General features: G+C 37.8%; 3 protein-coding genes across 3 annotated transcripts; 2 read left to right on the forward strand and 1 right to left on the reverse strand.

Moving 5' to 3' along the window:
- Positions 1 to 1,522: 1,522 nt before the first annotated feature.
- On the forward strand, positions 1,523 to 9,783 carry LOC119069491 (gametogenetin-binding protein 2-like). Its single transcript, XM_037173561.1, has 5 exons — positions 1,523 to 1,775; positions 2,930 to 3,502; positions 3,589 to 3,767; positions 5,629 to 6,400; positions 8,330 to 9,783. The coding sequence occupies exons 1-5, from the start codon at positions 1,677 to 1,679 to the stop codon at positions 8,522 to 8,524; spliced, it is 1,818 nt and encodes a 605-aa protein (XP_037029456.1). The 5' UTR covers positions 1,523 to 1,676; the 3' UTR covers positions 8,525 to 9,783.
- A 4,830-nt stretch (positions 9,784 to 14,613) lies between these two features.
- Positions 14,614 to 16,730, forward strand: LOC119069493 (U3 small nucleolar RNA-associated protein 6 homolog). Its single transcript, XM_037173563.1, has 4 exons — positions 14,614 to 14,828; positions 14,888 to 15,725; positions 15,794 to 16,399; positions 16,469 to 16,730. The coding sequence occupies exons 1-4, from the start codon at positions 14,737 to 14,739 to the stop codon at positions 16,697 to 16,699; spliced, it is 1,767 nt and encodes a 588-aa protein (XP_037029458.1). The 5' UTR covers positions 14,614 to 14,736; the 3' UTR covers positions 16,700 to 16,730.
- A 3,882-nt stretch (positions 16,731 to 20,612) lies between these two features.
- Positions 20,613 to 21,575, reverse strand: LOC119069516 (actin-related protein 2/3 complex subunit 4). The gene is made up of 2 exons (XM_037173594.1): positions 21,469 to 21,575; positions 20,613 to 21,391 (listed from the first exon to the last, which is right to left on the reverse strand). Exon 2 carries the CDS (start codon positions 21,361 to 21,363, stop codon positions 20,857 to 20,859), a length of 507 nt encoding a protein of 168 aa, XP_037029489.1. The 5' UTR covers positions 21,364 to 21,391; positions 21,469 to 21,575; the 3' UTR covers positions 20,613 to 20,856.
- Between the last annotated feature and the right edge of the window lie 1,700 nt (positions 21,576 to 23,275).

Below are 23,275 nucleotides of genomic sequence, written 5' to 3' on the forward strand. Positions count from 1 at the left end.
GTTTGCCTTATTATAGAAAACAGAACGGTTAGCCGATTTAGCATCATCAACCTGTCGAGACTCGAGTATAGGTTTCTTCCAAGCGACGGTTAAGCCGAACAAAATAAACCACAGAGTTATACTCGAGAGATGGCATAGTGGCGCTGTCATTTTTACACATGGGTGTCCATGTAATTTTTGGGTGGCGATTACTGTAGTGTTACTCTAGGAAATAAACCGAACACGAACCGATGTCATAATTCCAAATAACTGTAAACCCGAGATGAATTTCTTTGTAAATCTTTAGTTAAAATTTTCGTCAATCTGAAAGTCGAGGCTAAGTTGTCTTCTGTGGATGAAATTTGACATTTCAAAATAATCTTGGGACAAACCTATAACCTATAACCTAATAGCGAAAACCATTTAATTTTAACTCGAATATTTTCATATGAATTTCTGTCATATCTCCTAAGGGAAATTAGAACAGCTGATCCCAATTATATTTCCTTGTTCTCTCATCGTACCAGTGACACCAGTAAGTTATTCTTGCCATTTTGACATGTGACCCACCGACGCACTTCAAGCAGAAGTGATAATAGTCTAAAGCTGCCAAATATAGTACTATTTTGTATGAAATGGTTTTTTTACAGTGTTTTACTGTCGTGTGACACACTGTCAAGTTTCAGTACCACACTTAAAATACCACTCATGCTTGAAGTTCGCTGGACCCACAGATTATTTGAAAATCACCTGGTAACAGCCTCTAGGTGCTTCTTTTAACCTTATTGAAATTGAAATAAAAAGTTCAGATTTAGTTGACAGCAACTAATAGTTTTGACTGGGTCAGACAATCTAAAATGAAAATATCTTTCCAACGATCTAAAAAAAAATGAAATTGAAATGAGAATTAGATCAATTATTGGTCTTCGAACGCAAGTGTGGTAACGATTGGCTAATTTTTCGTTGTTGTTAGGTTGAATTTCCATGTACAAACTGTTTAGCAGCTTTCAGATTGATAATAATTTATACCACAAAAAAAATGTACCGAAATGTTTAAACCGGTAGTAGCTAAATGGATGGTGCTATGTCATAATTTACTTTAATTAATATCGAACTTAATTCGTATTTTAATTTGGGAAATAATTAATTTCTGATTATTTTGGTAAAAAGAGACTTAGGAACGAGTACATTAACGTTTGTCAGCTGAGATTTTGATTACCCAACCAAAACTTAGTCAAATAAATCAACAAACATTTTGAATGCAAATTTGACAGGTTTCATGAATTTAATTAATTGATTTAGATCACAGACGCTAATGTCTTCGTTCTTAAGTTTTATTCACGAAAAGAATCAAAAATTAATTATTTTCCAATCAAACGTTATTGCGTTTTACTACTTATCAATCGCAATAATTATTATGGATTGAATTCTGGTAACAGGTCGAATGAATGTGGTAACTTAAGTGGTATTATGTGTAATAGACAGTGTGCACATGGAAATTCAACTTAACAAAACAAAAAACCGATTTATTTTTCGTTCCAAATGTCATACCGAGATTATTGCAAATGGATTCCTAAGTGAAACGACGTGTAATTTATTTTCTGTGCAAAAAGTTCCACAAAAATAATTGATTTGTTACTACATTTGAAAACAGTAATTGCCATTAACATTTAGCGTATTTAGTGCTTAAGAACGTCATGGCAAAATTAACGTGTGTGTATCGAAGTGATGAAATATCTGGAATGAAATTCAGCAAACGGCAACTTCCATTGTCGACGGGAGACAACAATTTCATGGTATTTATGAAAAAATCTTTGACAAAATAGTGACAATTGATGCGATTAGTGGAGAATAACCACAACTGATCAGTATGATAGTGTTTCCGATACGATTTTGTCGAGTGTTTTTCGTGTAACAGAAGTGAAATTGCAATCATTTTTTGCCAAATGGTCGAATCAGTTCTCTCTCTTCTTTTTAGAGAAAATTTTTGATCATTTTTTTACACTTTTTTTTTAATTTGATTTCTATTTGCGATGTTGTCAAAATGATTTCATTTGAACTTTGTTTTGATTTCGCTCCGAAACGGTTCGATTCCGTTGCGTTCGTCCTTGTTGTTTATCTCGACCGAAAGGGGCTATTTGAAATAACTACTTACCAGCAGAAAATGATTCAGTTCATTCCGTTGTTTTCCTGTATGTGATAAATTGTCTCTTGCGAGGCGGTCAAAGTCACGATGGCCATGTATAGGAAGTTTTACGCACTTTGTACTCCGCAAATGAACGGAAACGAAAAGTTATCTGCGTAAACATTGTTGTTTTTGCCAAGGGGAAGTGTTTTCAGTCCAGAACGATCTTCCCGGAAATGTTTCTTCGTTCCAATCATTTATGTGTTTTCCTGTACACATGTCGGATTATAGATCCGACCATTGAATATTGGACCTTACACAAGTTGTTCCATGAAGAAGAAGGGGTAAAAATGTCTAGGTACACACTTCCGGTAATAGTGAATCGGTGAAGAAACGTCATACTGGTAAAAGTTAACAGAAATTCCAAAGGCATACGTTTGGAAAGATTCCAATTTCAAATTTTGATTTTTTGTAACTCCGCTGACACGACGTTCACTTCGCACAATCAGTCAATATCTCTTGTTCCTCATAAAAAATGGTTTTTGAATACCATCAAAATCGTCCCTTTTTTGACGAAACACCACTCGTGTAACCTGTTCGGTGTAATCACTATTACCGGTAATTCCTCACAGGACATTAAATATGTTGCTGACTGAAGGAAAATTGTGGTACAATTTTGGTAATTTATAAACACGTAATTTCACCAACTTACGTAGAATCAAATTTCTTGCGCGCACATTTATATTTCGACAGACTTCGAAGTGTGGATCTCGTTCCACTTATTCAACAAAGAAACAAAAAAAAAAACTTTAAATTCATTTACAGATGCTAATGGACCTCAACTCAAAGGGACTCGTTTTTGATCATCCACTGGTCAAGGGCAAAGAACTGGAAGAGTTCACACGCAAATATTCGATTCTGTCCGACGAGGAATTGAAAAAATCGCTGGAAGTTGATCGTACCGAATTCATGTCGGTGCTCAGCCAGAGTGTACCGTGTGTGGGATGTCGGCGAAGCGTTGAAAGACTGCACTACCAATTAATGTTATCCGGCCATCCGACACTCGATCCGATCGTTATCACAGAAGAGGGAGTGTTGACTGTGTTAGATGATAAAATTGCATCGCCACAAGCCATTTGCACATTGCTGCATAAGCATAACGTCTTACTGAACAGTTTACTAGAGAATCAACATCGAAACAAAAAGAGTTCCCGGTGTGCACTGCATTCGAGGGATTCATTTCGTTCGCGACCATTTTCGGATGTCTGGCGGGATGTGTGGAACTGTATGAAGCAAAAGTGTCGGGACGAAATTTCGCATATAAATGCCGAAGAGTTGCATGTGACATTGGAGGGTTACCTTAAAAAGCATAAGTTTTGTCAGGAATGTCGGACCAAGGTTTGTGCACACATTGTGACCGGATGGGTGAACGGTGCGAACATTTTTTTTTTGTCATTTTAACTGGAATTTTGTACGTTCCGCAGGTGGAAAAAGCGTATACTTTGTTGGTGAGTGAAAGCAACCCGACGAAAGAGAAGGGCTACGTAGCTGCGCTATATTCAAATATTAGGAAGTGCATTGCCGACAAGCATATCCATCTCCAAACGAAAGTGGACTTTATCGATAGTCTAATGAAGCGAGCTGAACCGGAGTTGAATGGAAGGTTTGTAAATCATTTTTGTATTTCCCACCCCAAAAAAAGTGTTTGCCAACCCGTACGAACTGCGGTAGGTACGATTATTCTCGCACCTTTGCTAAACAATTGTGAAGCGTAGCGTCTTCGGTGCGAATAAACAAATTCGAATTCAAAGTCGTCCTGTTCCTGGGATGCACTGTACATACATTCATACATTTTCTGTTGATTTGAGTTCGGAAATTGTTACCAACTTCCGTTGCAAGAGAAGTTTCCCTATATTAGCCATGGTTAACATCGAACCCATGCACTTGTTTATCACTTGACAAGAGCTCGGCTGACTGCGCTCAGATTTCATCACTGACCTACTTATGGAAGTCAATTTTAGCCACTCCAGGTTATAGAATGATAAGCCACCCTACTGTAGGTCTAAGAAATGCTTCAAGGTTACTATTTCCAGGCTTACAAGAAGAGACCCCATCACCGGCTAGTAGTTCTGACGTCTGGTTTTCTGATAGATCCTATTTTAACTGCTCTTCAGGGGCTGACCTTCACTGTGTCGGGATATTTTTTTGTCACTAGGCAAGTTTGCCGCTGTTTTTCTGTCAGAGATAACAGGCTTGTAGGGTTGCTGCCACGAAATTCGAAGTGCAAGCGATGAAGTTGTGCAACTCTCTGCAGACTCGACCTTTCCTATCCCAAAGCAGCGATTCGTTGAAGACTTTAACCCAATTCGATGAATTTAAGAGTGACATCGTCAAACCTTGAACGAATTCGAAAACAATGGTCCAGCGATCCGGACAAGCTATGGCTCGTTTGAATCTTCTTTCAATTCTAAGAAATAGGGATCTCTTACTTTTTCGGTTTGTTTCCCATTTTCGGAGTGAGTGCATGAAGGCTATAGCATGTCATAGTTGGTTGTGACCTCTTCTGAAGTCCAAAGTACATCTTGAGTGACCATTTATTGACTGTGAATGAACGGTATACTACAATAAACCCAAATTCGTCGCAAGCAATTTAGTTTCTGTTCATTTTGTGAAATCAAATAAATGAGGTTTTCCACCTACCACAAAGTAGAAGTAAAGCAACATTTTCAAGGCCAATGATTGCACGGTTCAGGACAATTTTGTGCGGAACATACAACTTTGATTTGATTTATTTCATTTTCATTGTTCCATCTTGTTCGAAGACAAAAAAAGAGTTGAAAACACTGAACAACACTTGACAGAGATGTATAACTTCGACTGGGGTGTGTTATACGTGGTCCAGCTACAAAACCATATAGTCACTTCCCTGTTGCCATCCAGCAAGACTGTCCAAACATTTACTATAGTTTTAGTCATAAGTCTAGAACGGGTGGATGCCCTTACCGATGATTATACTTTTTATGAAGGTCTGCCAGAGGCCTACATTTCTACAACATTTCAACTTTTAGAAACATGTCTACCTCGAGCAATCACAACAAAAACTGGTTTCATACCCCTTGACATTTGACATGCTATAGCTTTTCACGTGTTCACTCTGAAAATGGGGAACTAACCGGAAAAGTAAGAGATCCCTATTTCTTCGAATTAAAAGGCGATTCAAACGAGCCGCAGCTTGTGCGGATCGCTGAACCATTGTTTTCGAATTGGTTCAGGTTTTGGCGATATCATTCTTAAGCCAAATATGTTGAGATTGCTAGTTGATATGGCTTAAAACAAGGAAAACAAGCTCAACTTTCACCGACTCAGTGACACTGACTCGACACCTGAGATAGAGTAGCATTTGTAATATTCTGCAGTGATATTATACCGAATCGTATGGGTTCGTGTAACACTAATTTTAGGTCAAATTTTTTTTTTTTTTCTTTGTTTTGTTTCGTGTTGTGAGCCTCTCGTTCAATTTCCAGCAATTCTAGGCACCGAGAAAATTCGCGACACGCCAAAACCCTAGAAATAGCACAAGAAGAAGTTCTGACCTGCATCGGCATTTGCATTTATGAAAGACTTCTACGTGTTCACATGAGTTTAAAAGAAGAGGAAAATGCATGTCAAGTTCTGGCGGCCGTTGCTGTGCACGCCCTGTGCAGAAGCTTTGACATAGCCGTGGAAAAGAAGCGCGGAATTAGTAATTTGGAACTGCTATACAAAGAACTGGACCGAGCCGAAAAGGCCAAGGAACTGCGCAAGGAACAAAAGAAGCTAAAGAAAAAGAAGAAGAAAATCGTGAAGAAATTGGAGGCGAGCCAAAGTAATTGCACCGATTACGAATTGGATCCAATGTCTTTGTATTTGGCGGCTGTTGACGACAATGATTCCGATGTGGACGATACTGACGCAAATTACTGTTCCGACCTGCATACCGAATTGTTAAAAACGAAGAATTGCTTAAATTCTACTTCCATAGCTAATATCGACCACGAAATTTCCATTGACGTGAAGGACGAGCTGTCGATTTTTTCGTGTCATTCGTGCGAAGCAAACATCAACGGTGGATGTTCGAAATCAATCGACGGTGGATACGCATCGGAACCATCATCGAATCACGACGATCCATGTTCGGTAGCTACATTAAATTCAAGAACGTCCAGTTTGGCTAGTTCCCCGGAAGGATCGGAGGTAGCGTGTTCGGACGAATTTTGTAGTCATCATAACAACAATATGACATTGCAACAGATGTTGGTATGTGTTCAGAGACTGCATTTACTTTCAATATAACGTGTGAACGTGCGTGAGTGTGTTTTGTGCGTACATTGCAATGTGTGTGTATATATATGACTACCCTTCCCATTTTCCAACGACGAGACAATATTTCGTGCATAATTGAATTGCACTTCTCCATACAAACTGCAGTCTTAGTTAAATTGCGGTGCTTATGAAAGACTTAACTCAAAATTTGATTACATTGCACCTTTACACCGAATACTCCTTCATCCCTTAGGGGTCGTCCACGATAATGACGTCGAAATGTTTGCCCGGATTCTGACTCCCCTTACTGCGTCAACATATTACTTATACCTTCATCACTGCTTTTCACATTTTGTGGACGTCATTATTGCATGTTTAACGATGCGATCTTTTAATCCTCTGTGAGGACACCTATCGTGCTAATTGCAACTAATGTCAGTGATTGTTTGTACATTTTGAAGAAAATTTGGAGGAAGTGAAAGGCTAGAGAGTAGAGAACAAAGGATCTTTGGATCTGCGTTTCTGCTTCTTCAAGAAGAGATCTTACAAAGCATGAATCGAATTTAAGCCTTTACGAGCAAAGATAGGAGGTTATCCGAAAGAGTAAAAGTTTCGGTTGTCGACATAACGAAACCGAAATTTTCGGACCGGTCCAATGTCCAAGCCATACCAAAGTTTTGTGAAATTTCGGTTTTTCGGATAGCCGATGGACCTCTTTGAGCTTCTCTCTTCAACAACTTCAACAAAAAATGGAATTTCTATCAGATACTAATGAAAAGGGGGAAGTCTCATCTTTGGCGGGCAATTTTGCAGATACTGTCTACAGTAACAGTTGTAGCGCCCATTCAAAAATTACAACTGTTACAGGTGAGATTTACAACTGTCTGCGGAAGAGGCACATATGCCCAGATAGCCCTTAGCCTCAATAGTCTAAAACCGCAGTCGTTTAATTTTAATATTTTTTTTGATGGCTGGTGAACTTCCACCAAAAGTCAAAGGAGGGTGTTTTTTGTCAATGATTCACTGTCGCTACAGGCAATGGACATACATGTGTGGAGGTTCATTGGATAGGTATTGTTCAGTAGATACGGGGCAAGCACAGATATCTTACGTGACCTGAACCATTGAATGTTTATCATTAGATTAGAGGACACAGACATGAACAACAGCATAGTTCAAGTATTTTTCTTTTTGTTATTTTCGAACAATTATTCAGAACATGTAAGATATCTGTGCTTGCCCCGTGTCTCCTGGACAATACCTGTCGAATGAACCCCCCACACATGTATGTCCACAGCCAGTAGCAACAGTAAATCACTGACAAAAAAAACATTTTCCGAATTTCGGTGGAAATTCACTCGCCAATAAAAGAACATTAAAATTAAAATTAATTTCCCTTGAAAATTTAAAGTATGATTTAGACCTCTACGTATATGACTATGACGTCACTTTTTTTTTGTCAGTGCAGTGTCTCCTTGTCATTTATTTCTGCAGTTATTATGGATAACAGGTGACAGCCGACTGCAAAGCTGTCAAGAAATCTCTTATTAGAATCACCCCACTGAGGTGACATCAGCTAAATGTGTGAAGATTGTGAATGATTGTGCATGAAAATCGAGATCGGATTGAAAGTGATCGAAAATTGAGAATCGCGTGTGCAAATTATGTTTTCTTCCCGGTATCCGAGTCAAGATTTCCCGGTATCCAAAAATGTAAAAGTGACTTCCCGATACATACATTTCCCGCTGGTTTGTGCAGCTTTAATTCGATTTCCCGGTATCCTAAAAAAAAATCAGAAATTTCCCGGTATCCTGGATACCACGGATACACATAATTTGCACACGCGTTGAGAATGAAAATTTCCAAATTTTAAAAGTACATCGAATAACACCTTCCCCCATCATCTTCACCCTAAATTTCCAGGATGACCATCTATCCGAAGAGGAACACGAATACCCAAGCATCATTCCAGATGAAGTTGTGCTGGATTTCAAATGTCGTGAGCAAAGCATCCGAAAAGTGCGTGAGGAATTGCGTCAAAATCTTCGGAAAAACTTTGCCCGCATGTGTGATAAAACAGGCACAACGTCGAAAGTATTGAAGGTATTGAATAAATAATATCAAACACGTACGTAACGTATAAATAAAGGTTAATACCGAGATGAAATTACATTTAAAAAAGCAAAAAAAAAAGAAGACAAATATTAGTCACGCGCGGTTTCTAGTTTGAAGAGGAAATATAAAAAGTGTCTAAACATCAAACCCAAAAACTTTTAATATTTCTTCTTTGAACACAATTTTGGCTAAATTTTTATTTTTACTAATTCTTAAGTCCAATCCGAAGTTCGATTTTATTCCAACCGTTTTTTTTTTAACTCTATTCTCGTGGCAACGTTTTCAAGAACATAAACACGTTCCGCACAATTAGTACACTTACCAACCGAATAACGACCAAAGTATATAAACACACTGGAAGGTAAAATGTAAATCTTCAGCGAATCACCCAAGCGCACGGATTGCAAGTTTCGTGTGCATTTTTTTGTGTAGCGTCACTTTGTTTTTGTGTAGCGGGTGCAGCGCTAAACATTTTTTTCTAAATAGAATTGATGAAATGTGGTGAATGTGATGAAAAGTATTTCAACCAGAGCCTAATATTGAGAATCATTTCTCTAAATTTCACCAAATTTCATTTTAAAATTCACCAAATTTGGTGAATTGTTTTATGAAATTTCGTGAAATATTTTTCAATATTAGGCTCTGATCAACTTACACTGCAAGAACTCTAATGCAATCGTAAATCTTCAATAAAGTGCAACATGAGCTACACTCGAAGTCATCCGACACTTGAGGTTCCGTGCGATTATTTTGCGGATTTGCATTATCTTCAGTTGTTTTATGTACTGTGGGAATGCCAAATGCGTACCGAATTTGACTGACTGTCCATCACGGGGAATGTTATTTCATGCAATGTGCTGAAACTTTACCGAGACCCTACCAAAATCTCAGCAACTTTTCAGTAAATTTCGTCAATTTTCAGTAACAACATCAGTAAATTGCCAGTAATAGGCGCTACTGTTCATGCATGTTGAAACAGCTGTAGAAAAAAGTAAGATCGACCAGTCAAAATTCGGCTCAAATTTGCCAGTTTTTCGTTTTAGTGTACGCGAAAAATATCTTCCGTTAACGAGAGGGAGTGGATTGAACTGAATTCAATAACTCAATTTTCTTTTCATTTTTTTTTACAATAAATTGGCCGAGGTACACTGATATTACATTTCAATCTGCATACTTATCCACAGGATACGAATTTTAATTCTTAAAAATGATTTTATAATTTTACGTTTTTTAATGAAAAAATGATGAAACATTTTGAAATTAATGAAAACAAAACAGAAAACCATTATAAATGAACCGAAGTATGTTAAAAAATAAAGTGAAAATCGAATGACATGTTCAACAGAACGACCAGTTTTTTTTATTTGAACCAACAATCTTCAAGTCTTCAGAAACTGGATCCAACTTAAGTGACAGTACCATCATAGAACGAGCAACAATAGTTTTACACTTTGAATTTGAATAGCGAAAGAATCGCCTGCACTGACTGGAACAATCTTTGACCCAGATCGTTTTGTAGCACTGAGCATTTGAGAACAGTTCTTACCAGACATTTTCCCAAACACTTTAAGGACAATACATCTAGGATAACATTACGCCGGCTCTGCTAAAAGCGACAAGGTAAATATATGAAAGTAGATTCAACCACTGAGGGTAGGTCAATCCATCGAAAACCCAATTGTGAGAAGAAGAAAAAACTCCGTAAGACTCTCCCTGTAGCAACCAGCAAAAACTTCATCAGAAATGACTCCAATTGAATTGTACAAGCAGAAGCTTTAACGTTTATTGGACACTATCAATGAAATTTTAGACTTGGACATTGAGGTAATTTAGGGTTTTGATTGATGTGCACCCTTTCTGTTTTTAATTGTTTTTAGCACAGCACTGCTCCTAGCATGAACACTGAATAGACAAATGTCTATTCAAATAAGAGCTACCGCTTAGGATTGTTTGCATTGTATGTTTTAACTCATACATCGAAAACAAGTCAAAAGAAACGCAGTGCCTGCTGTGACTTCATCAGCCTCCTAATATTTTCTATGTTCATGCTAGAAGCAGTGCTGTGTTTTTAGCATGTCAAACAGGAAACAATTCTTCTGCAACGAATGAAGCAAGATTGGATACTGAAAAGGAATCGAAAAGGATAAATTATGATCTCGAACAATCATAAGAGCGTCTCAAGACCATGCATCAAAAGTTTTATATTCTTAGGTAAAAAAATAGTTATTTGATTACCGAGGGAAGAAAAAAGGAAATTCCAACAAGAACGAATCGTTCGTGGAATTTTCTATTTTCTTCCAGAGAGGTCAACACAACGTTTTTCATATGAGCGAGGTGTGAGCCGTTTTTCTACACGATACAAAAACATTAATTTGCTACATCAATGGGTTGTGATGAAAGTTCATGGTTTGAACGTCGAAACTGATCGCCAGCGCCAATGTCAACATTTTTTTTTTCATTTTTCACTTCAATGATCTATTGGAATTGAGATATAGACTCAATAAACCAATTTATTCAACGTATACTACATGTCTGAAACATAAATAGTTTCACAAATTGTGCATTTACTGAGAGTCATAGACCTGAAACGTCATTCTTCTTCTTCTTAAAATAGCAACCCATTTTCCAAACAAAACCAAAAGTGACAGTTCGGTTTAGAAAATTTCTATTATAATATACATTTTCTCCCCCGAATTGTCATCAGACGAAGGGTCAGTAAAGCACAATTTTCGCATAAAGAGCTGAAAAGTCTGAAAAGTGTGAGAAGTTTCCAGACAGAGCCGAAGACGAGGTCTGGAATCGAATTCGCTAAAAAAGACTTTTAGTCCGTGGTACGAATAGTATTTTTCATATCGGACGGAGAAAAAGTGTGACGAGGTCGCACTTTTCGGGTCCTAGGTATATAGTATTTTAATAGCTGAAACGTCAGACGTCTTTGTTGTGAAAAACACTATCTCTCGGAATGAACTTCGCATTACCACCCAGTGCACACATGGAAAAAGATTTAAAATTGCAATTCATATCATCAATCGAATCACATTTTGCAGAAACCGACTTAAGTGATGTCGAAAAAGAAATCTTGCGTCAAAACATCTGCAATCTTATAAAGAATGGTAAAATAACAACAAAAGGTTCGAAAATATCAAAAATAATCAAGAAACTGACATCAAACAATGAAATTGTCATACTAAAAGCCGATAAAGGAAACTGCACCGTAGTAATGAACAGGCAAGACTATCATAACAAAATTAATCAACTTTTACAAGAAGGTCCATATGAAAAATTATCACTAGACCCAACTCAAAACTATTTACAAAATTTAAAAAACCAATGCAAAATTCTAAAAGACAACCGTCGAATGAGTCAAGAACTACATAAAGAAATCATCAATCACAACCCCAGAACTTCTAAATTTTTCGGACTTCCCAAAACTCATAAAGAGGGACTACCATTTCGACCAATAAATGATTACAGAAATTCTGTTTATTACAAACTAGCAAAATTTCTTAACAAACACATTTCAATTTCCAACCAAAATTCACAGTCAAGCGTCAAGAATTCTTATGGAATGTTGAATGATCTAAGGAAGATTCAACTACAAGAAAACGAAATTCTAGTCTCATTTGATGTCAAAAGCGTATATACAAACCTACCGATTGAAGCCACCATCGAAGCAGTGAAAGAACGTCTCGAAGAAGATCAAACATGGAAAGAAAAACTGAATGAAAATCTAACCACTGAAGACATGACCGACCTTCTAAGAACATGTTTATCCAACACATATTTTCAATATAACAACGAATACTATCTACAAAAAGACGGATGTCCTATGGGCTCACCGATTTCAGGAACCGTTGCAGACATTTTTCTTCAAAAATTGGAAAAAGAGATAGTAAAAAACCATCCAAAGATTCGTTATTGGAAAAGATATGTCGACGACGTTTTGGCAATCATTGATAAAGACAGCGTAGATGAAATTTTATCCTCAATCAACGGATATAATCAAAAAATTGAATTCACGATAGAGAAAGAAAAAGACGATCAAATTGCATTCTTAGACATGCTAATCATTCGACAAAACGATAACACATTGAAAACGAGAGTCTACAGAAAATCCACGCATACAGATCGATATCTAAATTACAAATCTTTCCACCACATTTCAAACAAAATGTCAGTTGTTGATGCATTGACTTACAGAGCATTTGCAATCTGCAACGATGAATTCATTGATGACGAATTATCTCACATTCGAAACGTTCTCGGAAAAAATAATTATCCATCAAGCTTTATTTCAAACAGAATCGAAAAAATGAGGACAAAATTTATATCAAACAACAATGAACAGCAAATAGAAACAACACCAATTGAAATCGAACCGTTACATAACAACATCGAGCAAACAAACGCATTACCAAACAATGATCACACCGTACCATGTGATTCCATAGCAATTAACAATACCGAAGAAACTCGAGCAAAAGATGATCAATGGATAGCAATTCCATACGTTGGAAACCTATCAAATAAAATTGCTGGAATTCTCAGACGAAAATTGAAGTGGAAAATAACATTTACTCCAGGAACGAAAATTTTGCATATGCTGAATCCACTCAAAGATGAAGAGGAACATACACCTCCAGGAATTTACGAAATTCCTTGTAACACATGTAATGCCAAATACATTGGAGAAACCGAACGCCCATTCCCAATCAGAAAAGAAGAGCACGAAGGTTATGTTCGAAGACGAGAATACAAAAAATCTGCAATAGTAAAACATATCACGCGAAAAAAAGGTCACAGTATAAACTGGGACAATTCTAAAATAATCATGACAGAGCGAAAATTCCATTTGCGAAAAATCAAAGAAGGTTTATTCATCCAACAGTCGATAACACCAACAATGAACACGGACAACGGATATAAACTAAGCAATGCATGGAATCCAATTATTCCAATTTTAACAAGAAAGCTTTGAAACAAAATTTTCAGTTATAGTTTTACCCTGATGATGACAACAGTCGTTTGTCGAAAGCTTGGTTAATAAAAACTTTAAACCACTAAACCACTAATCCAATTATTCAAACAATCATGAAAAACGTTATATTTACCTCGGGAAAGAGTTGGAAATTGTTTTTTCTCAGGTCACAAACAACACCATCGGCATGCAATATCGATTTTTTTCCCTCTGTGAGCAAATTACTGACGCTTATTTCTTGACAATAAAGAAAACGTCTCTAAAAGAGACATCGAAACGTTCATTTAAAATTCAAATTTTAGGCACACTTACGGCGTGAATTTTCCGAAGAATATTTACAACGCCGTTACTATGACTCAGCATTGAAAACAGAAATAATGATGCGCATGCATATAGGGAAACGATGCTTGGAAACTGGCGATCAAATGCAATACATAGATTTTCTAAGAATTCTGTCACATTTCGTCATGAAATTACTAATGTCAGCGCTCTATTTCTTTGTGAACCAACTTCACTGCTAAGACATTTAATGGATATTTTATTAGAGTGAAGTTATATCACCTGAAATGGAGCGCAGAGTATGAAGTACTGAAGTACAGGCTGTGAAAGGAGTTTTCACAAAAGTATGTAAACACTGACGGTAATGTGGATCAGAGGTTTTTTGGATCCTTAACTTTCAGGTGAATTGATTTTTGTAATGTTGCCATCATCATCTTTTCTTGTGAGTAGTGTTGTTTCACCTGCTTACTTTGTATGGAATCGAATTCACCTGAAAGTAGGGATCCGTGCGCAACAGCGCATTTGCATACTTTGATCTTCACTTCACACTGATATAGAGTAAACATTTTGTTCTTTTATTATTCATTCATGAAAAGAGTCGCCACCGGTGGGTTTGGATTTTTCATTTTTACAAGTGGGCACACGTGCATTAGTACATTATACCCCCTGCTTCCACCTATATAATAAACACAAACTAAACAAGCTAACCTTAATCTATTCTGCTCATTAAAATTTTTAAATTTAAACTTTTAACGTCGGCTCCCAACGTCGGCACAGCCGGCTGTCAAAGAAATGTCAAAATTGATAGTGGGAGCCGTGACAGAGCGATGTGACGGATTTTGTATTTAATAACATTAAGATTTACACGTGCTACAAGGTGCTGTATCACCAAATCAATTTTTACTTGAAATTTCGCTGGATTTTTGTTTATTTCTCCGTAACAAATCAACGCAGTAAAATGTCGGAAAGAGTGGAAATGCGAATGGAGCAGTCCATTCGTGAATACGAACAGATGCGGATCACGAAACTGTTTGAAAATGATGAAATAAAGTGAGTGGAGGTGAATGTCATGTTTGCAGTCCCTAATAACAATAAATTCCTTTCGACAGTACCATCATCAAGAAACGCGAACAGTTCGAATACAAGCTCGCCCGGCCGCATAAAGAAATCGTCGACTATTTGGATTACATTCGCTACGAACGTTCTTTACTCCGGCTGGTCAACGAACGTAATGCCAAGGAGCACAAGCTGATCAATTTCATCGGCCAACGTATCAAGGGCCTGTACAATCAGTCTACACATCGCTTTCCGAATCGAAAATCGTTGTGGGACGACTACTTTGTCTTCATAACATCGACACTGTCCAGGGCCGACAATGCGGAAGTGTCGGCTGTGCTGGACAATACGATACTGCATCACGGGCACCATGTCGAAAACTGGCTGAAATACATCAAATGGGAACGGGCGATACGATCGAATGAAACGAAAGTGCGAAATCTGCTGATGAGAGCACTGATGAAGCATCCGACCAGTGAAGATTTGCATTTCGAATTTTTGGACATTGAATTGGCCAACGAGCGTGAACTGTCCGAAACGGACGTCACCGGCAATGTGACATTGCTGTACACGAATGCCATCAAAAGTCTCCGCAACGACAACAGTGTTCCGGCCGAAAGACTACTTACATTCAAAGCTGCAGTGTTGGATCTGTTGGAAAAGTTTCCGTTCACAAGGGACTTGCAGTTAATGGTGTTGAAGGATGTGCACGACGAACATATAAAGGAAGAACTGTTCTGGCACTTTTTGGCTCAAAGAGAACTGCGTGGTCAATTGACACTCGACGAAGCACAGAACCAGCTGCTGGACCAAAAGGTCGATGCGGAAGGAAAATCACAAAAGCTGAACATAAAGCGCTGTGTCAAAGTGTACGAAGGTGCGCTATCAAAGGTACGTATACCAGCAACAGATCTTCGTTTTGTGATGGCAAACTTAATGTGAATCCTCTTCCTCCCCAGATAAACACCGAGAAGATGTGGTCATACTATCTGAATACGGTGCTCGAGCTGAACGAGAACATCAAGTCACTTCCCATACTGAAGCGCAGTGTTCTCGGTTGCGCACTCAAGGCTGCATTCCATGCGAAGAAAATGAGCGAACCGCTTTGCATTCATTACATTGACATCCTTTATGCGACGGGTGCGGCAGACAGTCTAATTTTGAACATAATTGACGACAGTCTCACCATGTATCCGATGTCGGTGACGTTGTGGGAATCGAAAATGAGATTTTACATTCAGGCCAAAGACGACCAGAGAATTGTGCAAGTTTTCGAAAAGTCGCGCCACAAACTCGGCAACGACTCACCGCCCATATGGGGTTTGTACATGAAATACCTGTTGACATTGGATGAGAAGGTGAATGGTACAAAGAAACTGAAGGACCTATTCGACAAGATTACGATTCAACCGCACGAGAATTTTCGATTTCTAAAAGTCGATGCAATGGAGAATGTGACCGTACTGTTCGGAATGAAGGAAACGCGGAAATTCTTTAACAATGCGTGCAAAGGGTTCCCATGCTTGGAAATGTACAGCAAAATGGTTGAGTTGGAATCGCTGCAGGTAACAAAACGCAAAGATGACCCATCGACACGAAGTAAATAATTTTTTCCCTTTCCATCACACACACAGATTGTACCCGACCTGAACAATTGGCGAAAATGTCTGGAATCGGCGAGCCGCAACTACGGACGAAACAACATTGACGTGTGGCTGGATTTAATTAAATTCGAACTCAAACAAGGTGATCCGAAAATGGCCAGCCAAATAGCTGAACGGGCAATCGGTACGTTGGAATCGAAACTGGTCGATTCGTTTATCTTTAATCGCGATGCATTACAACTGGGAATTGTATCAGTGTAGGACTATCGAAATATAAACATTTTGTTGAACAGAAACCGATTTTCAATTTTCCTCTGGAGTGTATGGTCTACCTTCAGCGAGAGATGATAATGAACAAATGAAATTCCGTTCGAATTTCTTTATTTGATGTTTCCTACTTTACCTTACACGCAAAATTAACCTAAATTCGTCAATCTTAAAGTATAAATAACCGAAGCTATTCTGATGCCTTCATTGCCTCACGTTACAGCCCGTTATCGAGCTGTATCTCCGCTGCGATTCAATTACCAAACGCAAAATGTTTACGCCAACCCGCAGCTTCACTCACTTCGCTGAGAAAAGCGCCCGACAGCCGTTTTACGTTTGAAGCCCTCTTCATTTTTCATTTGATTGTGCATCGCTTTGACATGGCCCAATGAGGCTGCCCGCTTGAAGCATTCATGCGCAAATCTCACATTTTTCTCAACGCCAAGTCCGAGCTGGAAATGAACGCCCAAATTGTACAGAGCGTTTGCGTTACCATGACTGGCAGCCAATTTATACAACTTAATGCCTTCGTCGAAGTCTTTTGCTTCCATACTACTCAATGCCAGCTCGTATTCGATGCGTCCGACTGTTTTTGTTAAATGTTTGCATGCATCTTCCATCGTTTCAGAAAGTGCATGGGTGAAGAACTTCGCTATATACTTGATTTGTCATGGATATGTTTAGCGAATAATAAGAAAAATGTCGTTCAGAAATGCATTCGATATTCCGTGATATTCGTTATATAATGTCCGTTCATTGCAATGAAAGTATAATGAAGGAAAGTGCATAAAAGCAAAATTTATTTCGTATAATGTTGTAATCGCTGTTCGGCGAGCCGATGTGGTATGTAAGTTGTGAGCATAACACGTAAGGACTTGTTAAACGTGAAAAGCAAATGTAGAGAAAAAGAATAATTTGTATTCGTTTGGTTGCAGTTAAAATGCCATGTCGGAGCTGTTGATAGGACGGCTGTTCGAGAAAGAATGAGCAATTTTGTGAATGTTCGCTCGTATTTATGGGTAAGTCGGATTATTTGTGTTCGGGTTGTTTCGGCTCGTACCATTTAGGATTTGTGTGGATTGTTAGACACATGATCATTTGGATTGTTTTGCGTTTTGGGCTGTGTTGTGCTGGACCAATTATAGTATTTCCGAATTGTTTGGAATGTTTTTGTTGAAAGTTCGCGTTTGATGATTGATTAAGAGCTGTGAACTGAATGCGCTGATTGTGTGAAATGCATGCGTATTTATACCGTATTTTTAGGATGACTAGTATGAACATTTAATTGGAAATCTAGTAGAGCTTAGTTCGTCCCAGGGTTATCGATCTAAACGGACATCTGATACGGGTACACAAACCTGTTTGAAAAAAAGGACTCATGACCGCTCAAAACCTCGGACATTTCCTATTGTATGCCGAGAATTGCACATTGTAGTAAATCCAGTGTAGTGAAAAAATTGGTCAGAGATTTACATCAATTTCACTTTCGGTATTTTAATTAGGACAAAGAAATTGAAAAATTCGAGGAGGAAACAACAAGAGCGAATGAAGGGAAATATGGGCGAATGACTGAAACGGTTGAAGGTAAATTATGAGTGAATTAAGGAAATATGGTCGAAAAGACGGAAAATATGAGAGAAAACATGCGAATGGTGGGAGAGGATTTTCCTTCTCGAAAAAATTCGATATTTCTAAACTCCAGGATTTAAAGTTTTTCGGTTTGAAATGCTTTCAAATTAACTCGACTATATTTTTGAATTATTGAAGTTCTGAAGATCTACCAGCGGGATCTTTGGTCACATACCAAAGTTAAGTTTTTACTTTTTTCAAACTTTTTTCATTTTATTGTGATAGCGTTGACATTTCATGGTAGAAAAAAACGGGGTGAAACAACGCACTTCAAGCAAGCAAAAGTGGTACCCTAAATAGGGTACTACTGAAACTTGACAGTGCTCCATACAAAAATTTACACTGTAAAAAGAGTGGGGATAAAATTTCATACGAAATAGTACTCTATTTGGCAGCTGTCATTAATAGCACTTTTGCATGAAGTGCGTTGGATGAAAATATCTTAAAGCTGTTTTATTGTCGATTGTCGAAGTTGAGAATGGTCCAACATTCTCGCAAATTTTCAGTATTTGATTTTTCGCCACCTTAAGTGGCCTGAAACGTGGTTTTTCGGGTCTATGAACCACTAGAATTTTTTGTGGACTTCGGAATCGACTACAATCGCTAAAACAAACTGATGTGTATACGTTATTTTGCACCAGCTGGTCCCATTTGTAATTGTATGTGACCAGCTGGTGTAAAATAACATATGGACAGCAGTTCCTTTTAGCGATTGTATTATTTATTTGAGAGGAGTTGGTTGTCATTCCAATCAAACCAGAAGACGTAACATTTCCCAGACGATAATATCACCCAGAAATTATCCAATACAATTTTGTATACGAGAAAAGCGATAATATCATGTACTGGGTCATTTTGTTCGATGGTGTACGATAATATCGCCCTGGACAATATTATTCGCCTAGAGTTTTTGCTTTGTATCATTGAAATAGGGCGAAATCTCTAGTTTTCGTGCTGTGGTCGATAATGGCATGTTAAAATGTATAAAAGTCAAGAAGGACTATTATTATTGAATAAATGAAAAATCACACTTCTGGGTGACATTATGCATGCGGTGCAATAATATCATCCAGAAGATGATAATATCGTCGACAAAATTGTGAACCCTGGGTGACAATTTCTGGGCGATACCCAGATGTTGATATTATCTCTTTCTGTGTGATAATGTCGTGTTTTGGGCAATAAAAGAGAGATTGTTCAAATGACGTATAAACTATAAGTCAGTCAATTATAAGTTATAAAGTAAAGGAAGTTTATAAATTTCTAGGTCAATAGTTTATAAGTCAAAAGTTTTAGAGATTTTGTAACAAATCTTTAGGAGACAATGTAAAGTTGACTCAATAATCCCAAAAATCCATAAAAGTACTGTAGCCACGTGTCTTGAACGAGGAATCTACTCTATCCACAGAAACCTGAAAAATCCTGTAGTTCTTGAGGAGCGGTTGAATAGTAAAATGTTTTCGCTATTCTTCCTGATCTGACCTCAGCATCTGAGTTCATGCAACACATCTCTGCAATGTAATAGAAAAATTTATGATCCTAAGACATAGCCGAGGACATAGCTAATTAGAATGGTTAGCCAGGAAGAAATTTCTTCAGCAAGTCTATTACTGAGGTCCAGAGAGATGCTAATTTGACGACTGGGTCGTTTCGACGGAACGACCCAGTCGTTATATTAGCATCTCTCTGTTGAGGTCAAATCAGGAAGAATGACGATAACATTTTACTCCTCCACCGTTCTTAAACTCTTCTCAGCTAAAGAACATCAGAATTTTGATACGTTTTTGAGGTTTCTGTGGGTTAATTTATAGATTTTTGGGATTATTGAATCGACCTTATAGTGGTTCCTAAAGATTTGTTAATTTACATGGTCCACCAGGTCACCATCTCTAGAACTTACGCCTTATAATCTTTTGACCTATAATCGTATGAACTCAAAACCTTTACTTTAAAATTAGTCGACTTATAACTTATAAATTCGGATTTATAAGTTGACTTATAGCCTATACGTCATCTGCGCAAACTCTCTAATAATCGCTTTTTCGATCAATAAATCATCTCTGAGCGATAGTATTCTGGGCGATATTATCGTGCAGGACGATGATCACACTGTAGAAATGTCACATCACCATAAAACCAGTACATTATTCCATACCTCCACTTTGACCAACCATAATTTTACACAGTTTTACATTGATAAATGTCAATAGATGATCTTCAAACTGCTCACTGTTCATCCCCGATTAGTTTATTAATTCGATAAGTGAAACATCAAACGTGTGTTGGAATTGACTACAACTTTATTTTAGAACAAGAATGTCTCAAATGGAATACTTTGTTTGTTTGTTTTTGTTTGTTTGTTGTTGTGACTCTTCCCGTATGTTTTCTCATTTATTTTTATTTACTTAGAACTAAATCGTAAATACTTTCAAATCAACCGTTAGAAAAAAAAAAATAGAGAAAGAAGGAAAATAATTAATAAAAAGTTTATAAAACACTTCATTCCACTCTGTCGCGTTCATTTAAAATCGCTTCAAAAACTCCTCGGAACAAATTCTGGCTCTGGCATTGACGGCCAATTTCATTTCACTGATTTCCTTATCAATTTCTTCCATAAAATGAATCACAAAATCCACCAGCTTATGTTTGTACATTTGTTCGGTGTGAAAATTGGTAATCAGAAAGCTAATGTCGTATCCGTCGATCGGTTTACGTCGCAGCACGATAAAGTTTTCCGCACGCATCATCATAAATCGGGTGAATTTGTGACACAAAATTTTCTCGATCTCGTCGGCCTGTTTCACAGCAATGCTAATCCGTACGGAATTGACGCTAGTTTCGATTAGGACACGCTCCTTTTCATTTCTCGATATGACCACCGGATTCAGTAGCAATTCCTTGCTACTTCTCACTTCCACTTCGGGTTTATTGTGCCGTTCCACCACTTGTGACGAGAAGTTAGTTAGGCACATCGCAGCGGTCAGTGTGTGCCGGACTGCTGTTAAATATGGTTTTAGCGTTGCTGCCATTGCTCAAGTAGTTGAAAAATGATTTTGGCTGGAAAGGATATGGAAATTATTGTTATTTTGTCGGTAAAATATGAGAAAAGAAAACTTGGTATCTTTTGCACACACCCAAACGATATTAGTCAGAATTTTGACGTTTTGTCAAAGTGCTTTTGACCCCCATGAAAGATAAATTTTACGCAGTGCTGTCAGTTTGGTGAATATTTAGTTCTTTTACACCATGTACACCATTCTTGTTGTCACGAACAGATGTCAATATCAGATGGCGTATGTGGAGTATAGTTCAAAATGTTTGGTGTACAGTCACTAACTTCCAGATTTTGTTTATATTCAGTATATTTAAGGTGGCCTCACACATAGTCCTCCGTTTTCATTCCGTTTTGCCTCCATGTAAGTGACTGTTATCATTTCAAACAATATTCTCTATTGTCTACACGGAGACAAAATGGAATGAAGACGGGTGATTGTAAATTCAGACATAGCTTATCCTTCTCTGTCACCTCTTCTGACAGCTTTTAACGTTTTAGAACGTTTCCTCATCCAGCTTTAAAATGTATACGAAGGCAGAGCTAAGTCTGAATTCACAGTCATTCGTTTTCATTCCGTTTTGCCTCCATGCACATGACAGTTGGTATTTCATCCAACAGAGCATATTGTTTGAAATCAAGGCTGTAAACTTTGGGGCCCCGAGTTTACACTGTAAACTTTACAGCCTTGGTTTGAAATGACAACTGTCACGTACACGGAGGCAAAACGGAATGAAAATGGACGACACCTGAGGCCACCTTAAGTACTCCGTGTGAGAGTCGTTAGAGAGCAAACTGTCAACAAAAATTGAAAAATTTCAATTCTGTCTCTCAAACGGAGTACTTTACTTTTTGGTAAGTGGAAATCAAACCTAAAGCTGTAATCGAAGTCAAAAACAAGGCTGTACAGTGTACACTTTGGGGAGGCCCCAAAGTTTACAGCCTTGGTCAAAATAGCATGCAGTTTTGCCTCAAACACATTGCCTCTATACTTGGCAGGTCGTTTTTAACAATAGAAAAGTGGCGTGGCTTACGTAAACGGAGGTAAAACGCTGACAAAACGGAATGTTTTTTTTTGACAGCGTGTGGCCTTAATTCTATATGTCGCTTCGCTTTTTTGTCTTATTTCAGTCTTTCCAACTTGCGGGTGGGGGTGAAAGGTGATTCGTATATTTTGAGAGTTGCTTTTACTAACTTAATCTGAAATGTGGTGGTTCGTACAGTGAGAGGCAGTAAAAGTTCAGCATGAATTTGCTTCAGCAGCTGATCCACTCCACACACACAATCAAAAATAAAAACTGTTTTTACTTGCTTATACAGTTGGAACTGCTACAAGCACGCATATGGCAATGGTAATGGTAAAATCGTATCAACCGTTCATTGTTTGTGTGGTTCAGGTGAAAAACAGCTGAAGCAAATTCATGCTGAAATTTCGTTGCCTCTAACTGTATCTTGCATCTGATGAATTGTTTCTTTATCAAATAGGTTATCCGTCAGTCCCATGTAACGAAATCATTTAAGTAGTAAAGAGTACGAAGAAATGTCTGGAAACGTAGCTGGAAAGTATTTTTCTTTTTTCGAGAAACTCCCTCAATTTTGCAGGTACATAGTATCGTTAGTTCATTCTCCATTGATTTGCTTGATTTCCACCTACCAAAAAAGTACTCCCGTGAGATAGACAGAAACGATTTTTTTTTGCTTTGTTTTCTTGACACCTCGCTCTCTCACGGCTGTCTCATGGAAAGCTTTTTGTTGACTGGAAACCATACTTTTTACTTTATTCAAAAGTAACCCTTGTTTTCGTTGAAGCAACGTCGGATAAATATCGGTAGATTTTGATAGTATTGAAAATGGTGTGAAAGACTTCAGAGAACTTAGGATTTGTAAGG

This window comes from Bradysia coprophila (genome assembly GCF_014529535.1).
Source record: "Bradysia coprophila strain Holo2 chromosome X unlocalized genomic scaffold, BU_Bcop_v1 contig_35, whole genome shotgun sequence".
In the NCBI taxonomy this organism is placed as follows: domain Eukaryota; kingdom Metazoa; phylum Arthropoda; class Insecta; order Diptera; family Sciaridae; genus Bradysia; species Bradysia coprophila.

Excerpts from the sequence above, each read along its gene's own strand:
- LOC119069491 (XM_037173561.1), top strand. The coding sequence starts at position 1,677 with ATGGCAAAATTAACGTGTGTGTATCGAAGTGATGAAATATCTGGAATG. Across the intron at positions 3,503-3,588 it reads GTCAGGAATGTCGGACCAAG|GTGGAAAAAGCGTATACTTT; the intron begins GTTTGTGCACAC and ends TACGTTCCGCAG. Across the intron at positions 3,768-5,628 it reads GAACCGGAGTTGAATGGAAG|CAATTCTAGGCACCGAGAAA; the intron begins GTTTGTAAATCA and ends TTCAATTTCCAG.
- LOC119069493 (XM_037173563.1), top strand. The coding sequence starts at position 14,737 with ATGTCGGAAAGAGTGGAAATGCGAATGGAGCAGTCCATTCGTGAATAC. Across the intron at positions 14,829-14,887 it reads TTTGAAAATGATGAAATAAA|TACCATCATCAAGAAACGCG; the intron begins GTGAGTGGAGGT and ends TCCTTTCGACAG. Across the intron at positions 15,726-15,793 it reads ACGAAGGTGCGCTATCAAAG|ATAAACACCGAGAAGATGTG; the intron begins GTACGTATACCA and ends CTTCCTCCCCAG.
- LOC119069516 (XM_037173594.1), bottom strand. The coding sequence starts at position 21,363 with ATGGCAGCAACGCTAAAACCATATTTAACAGCAGTCCGGCACACACTG.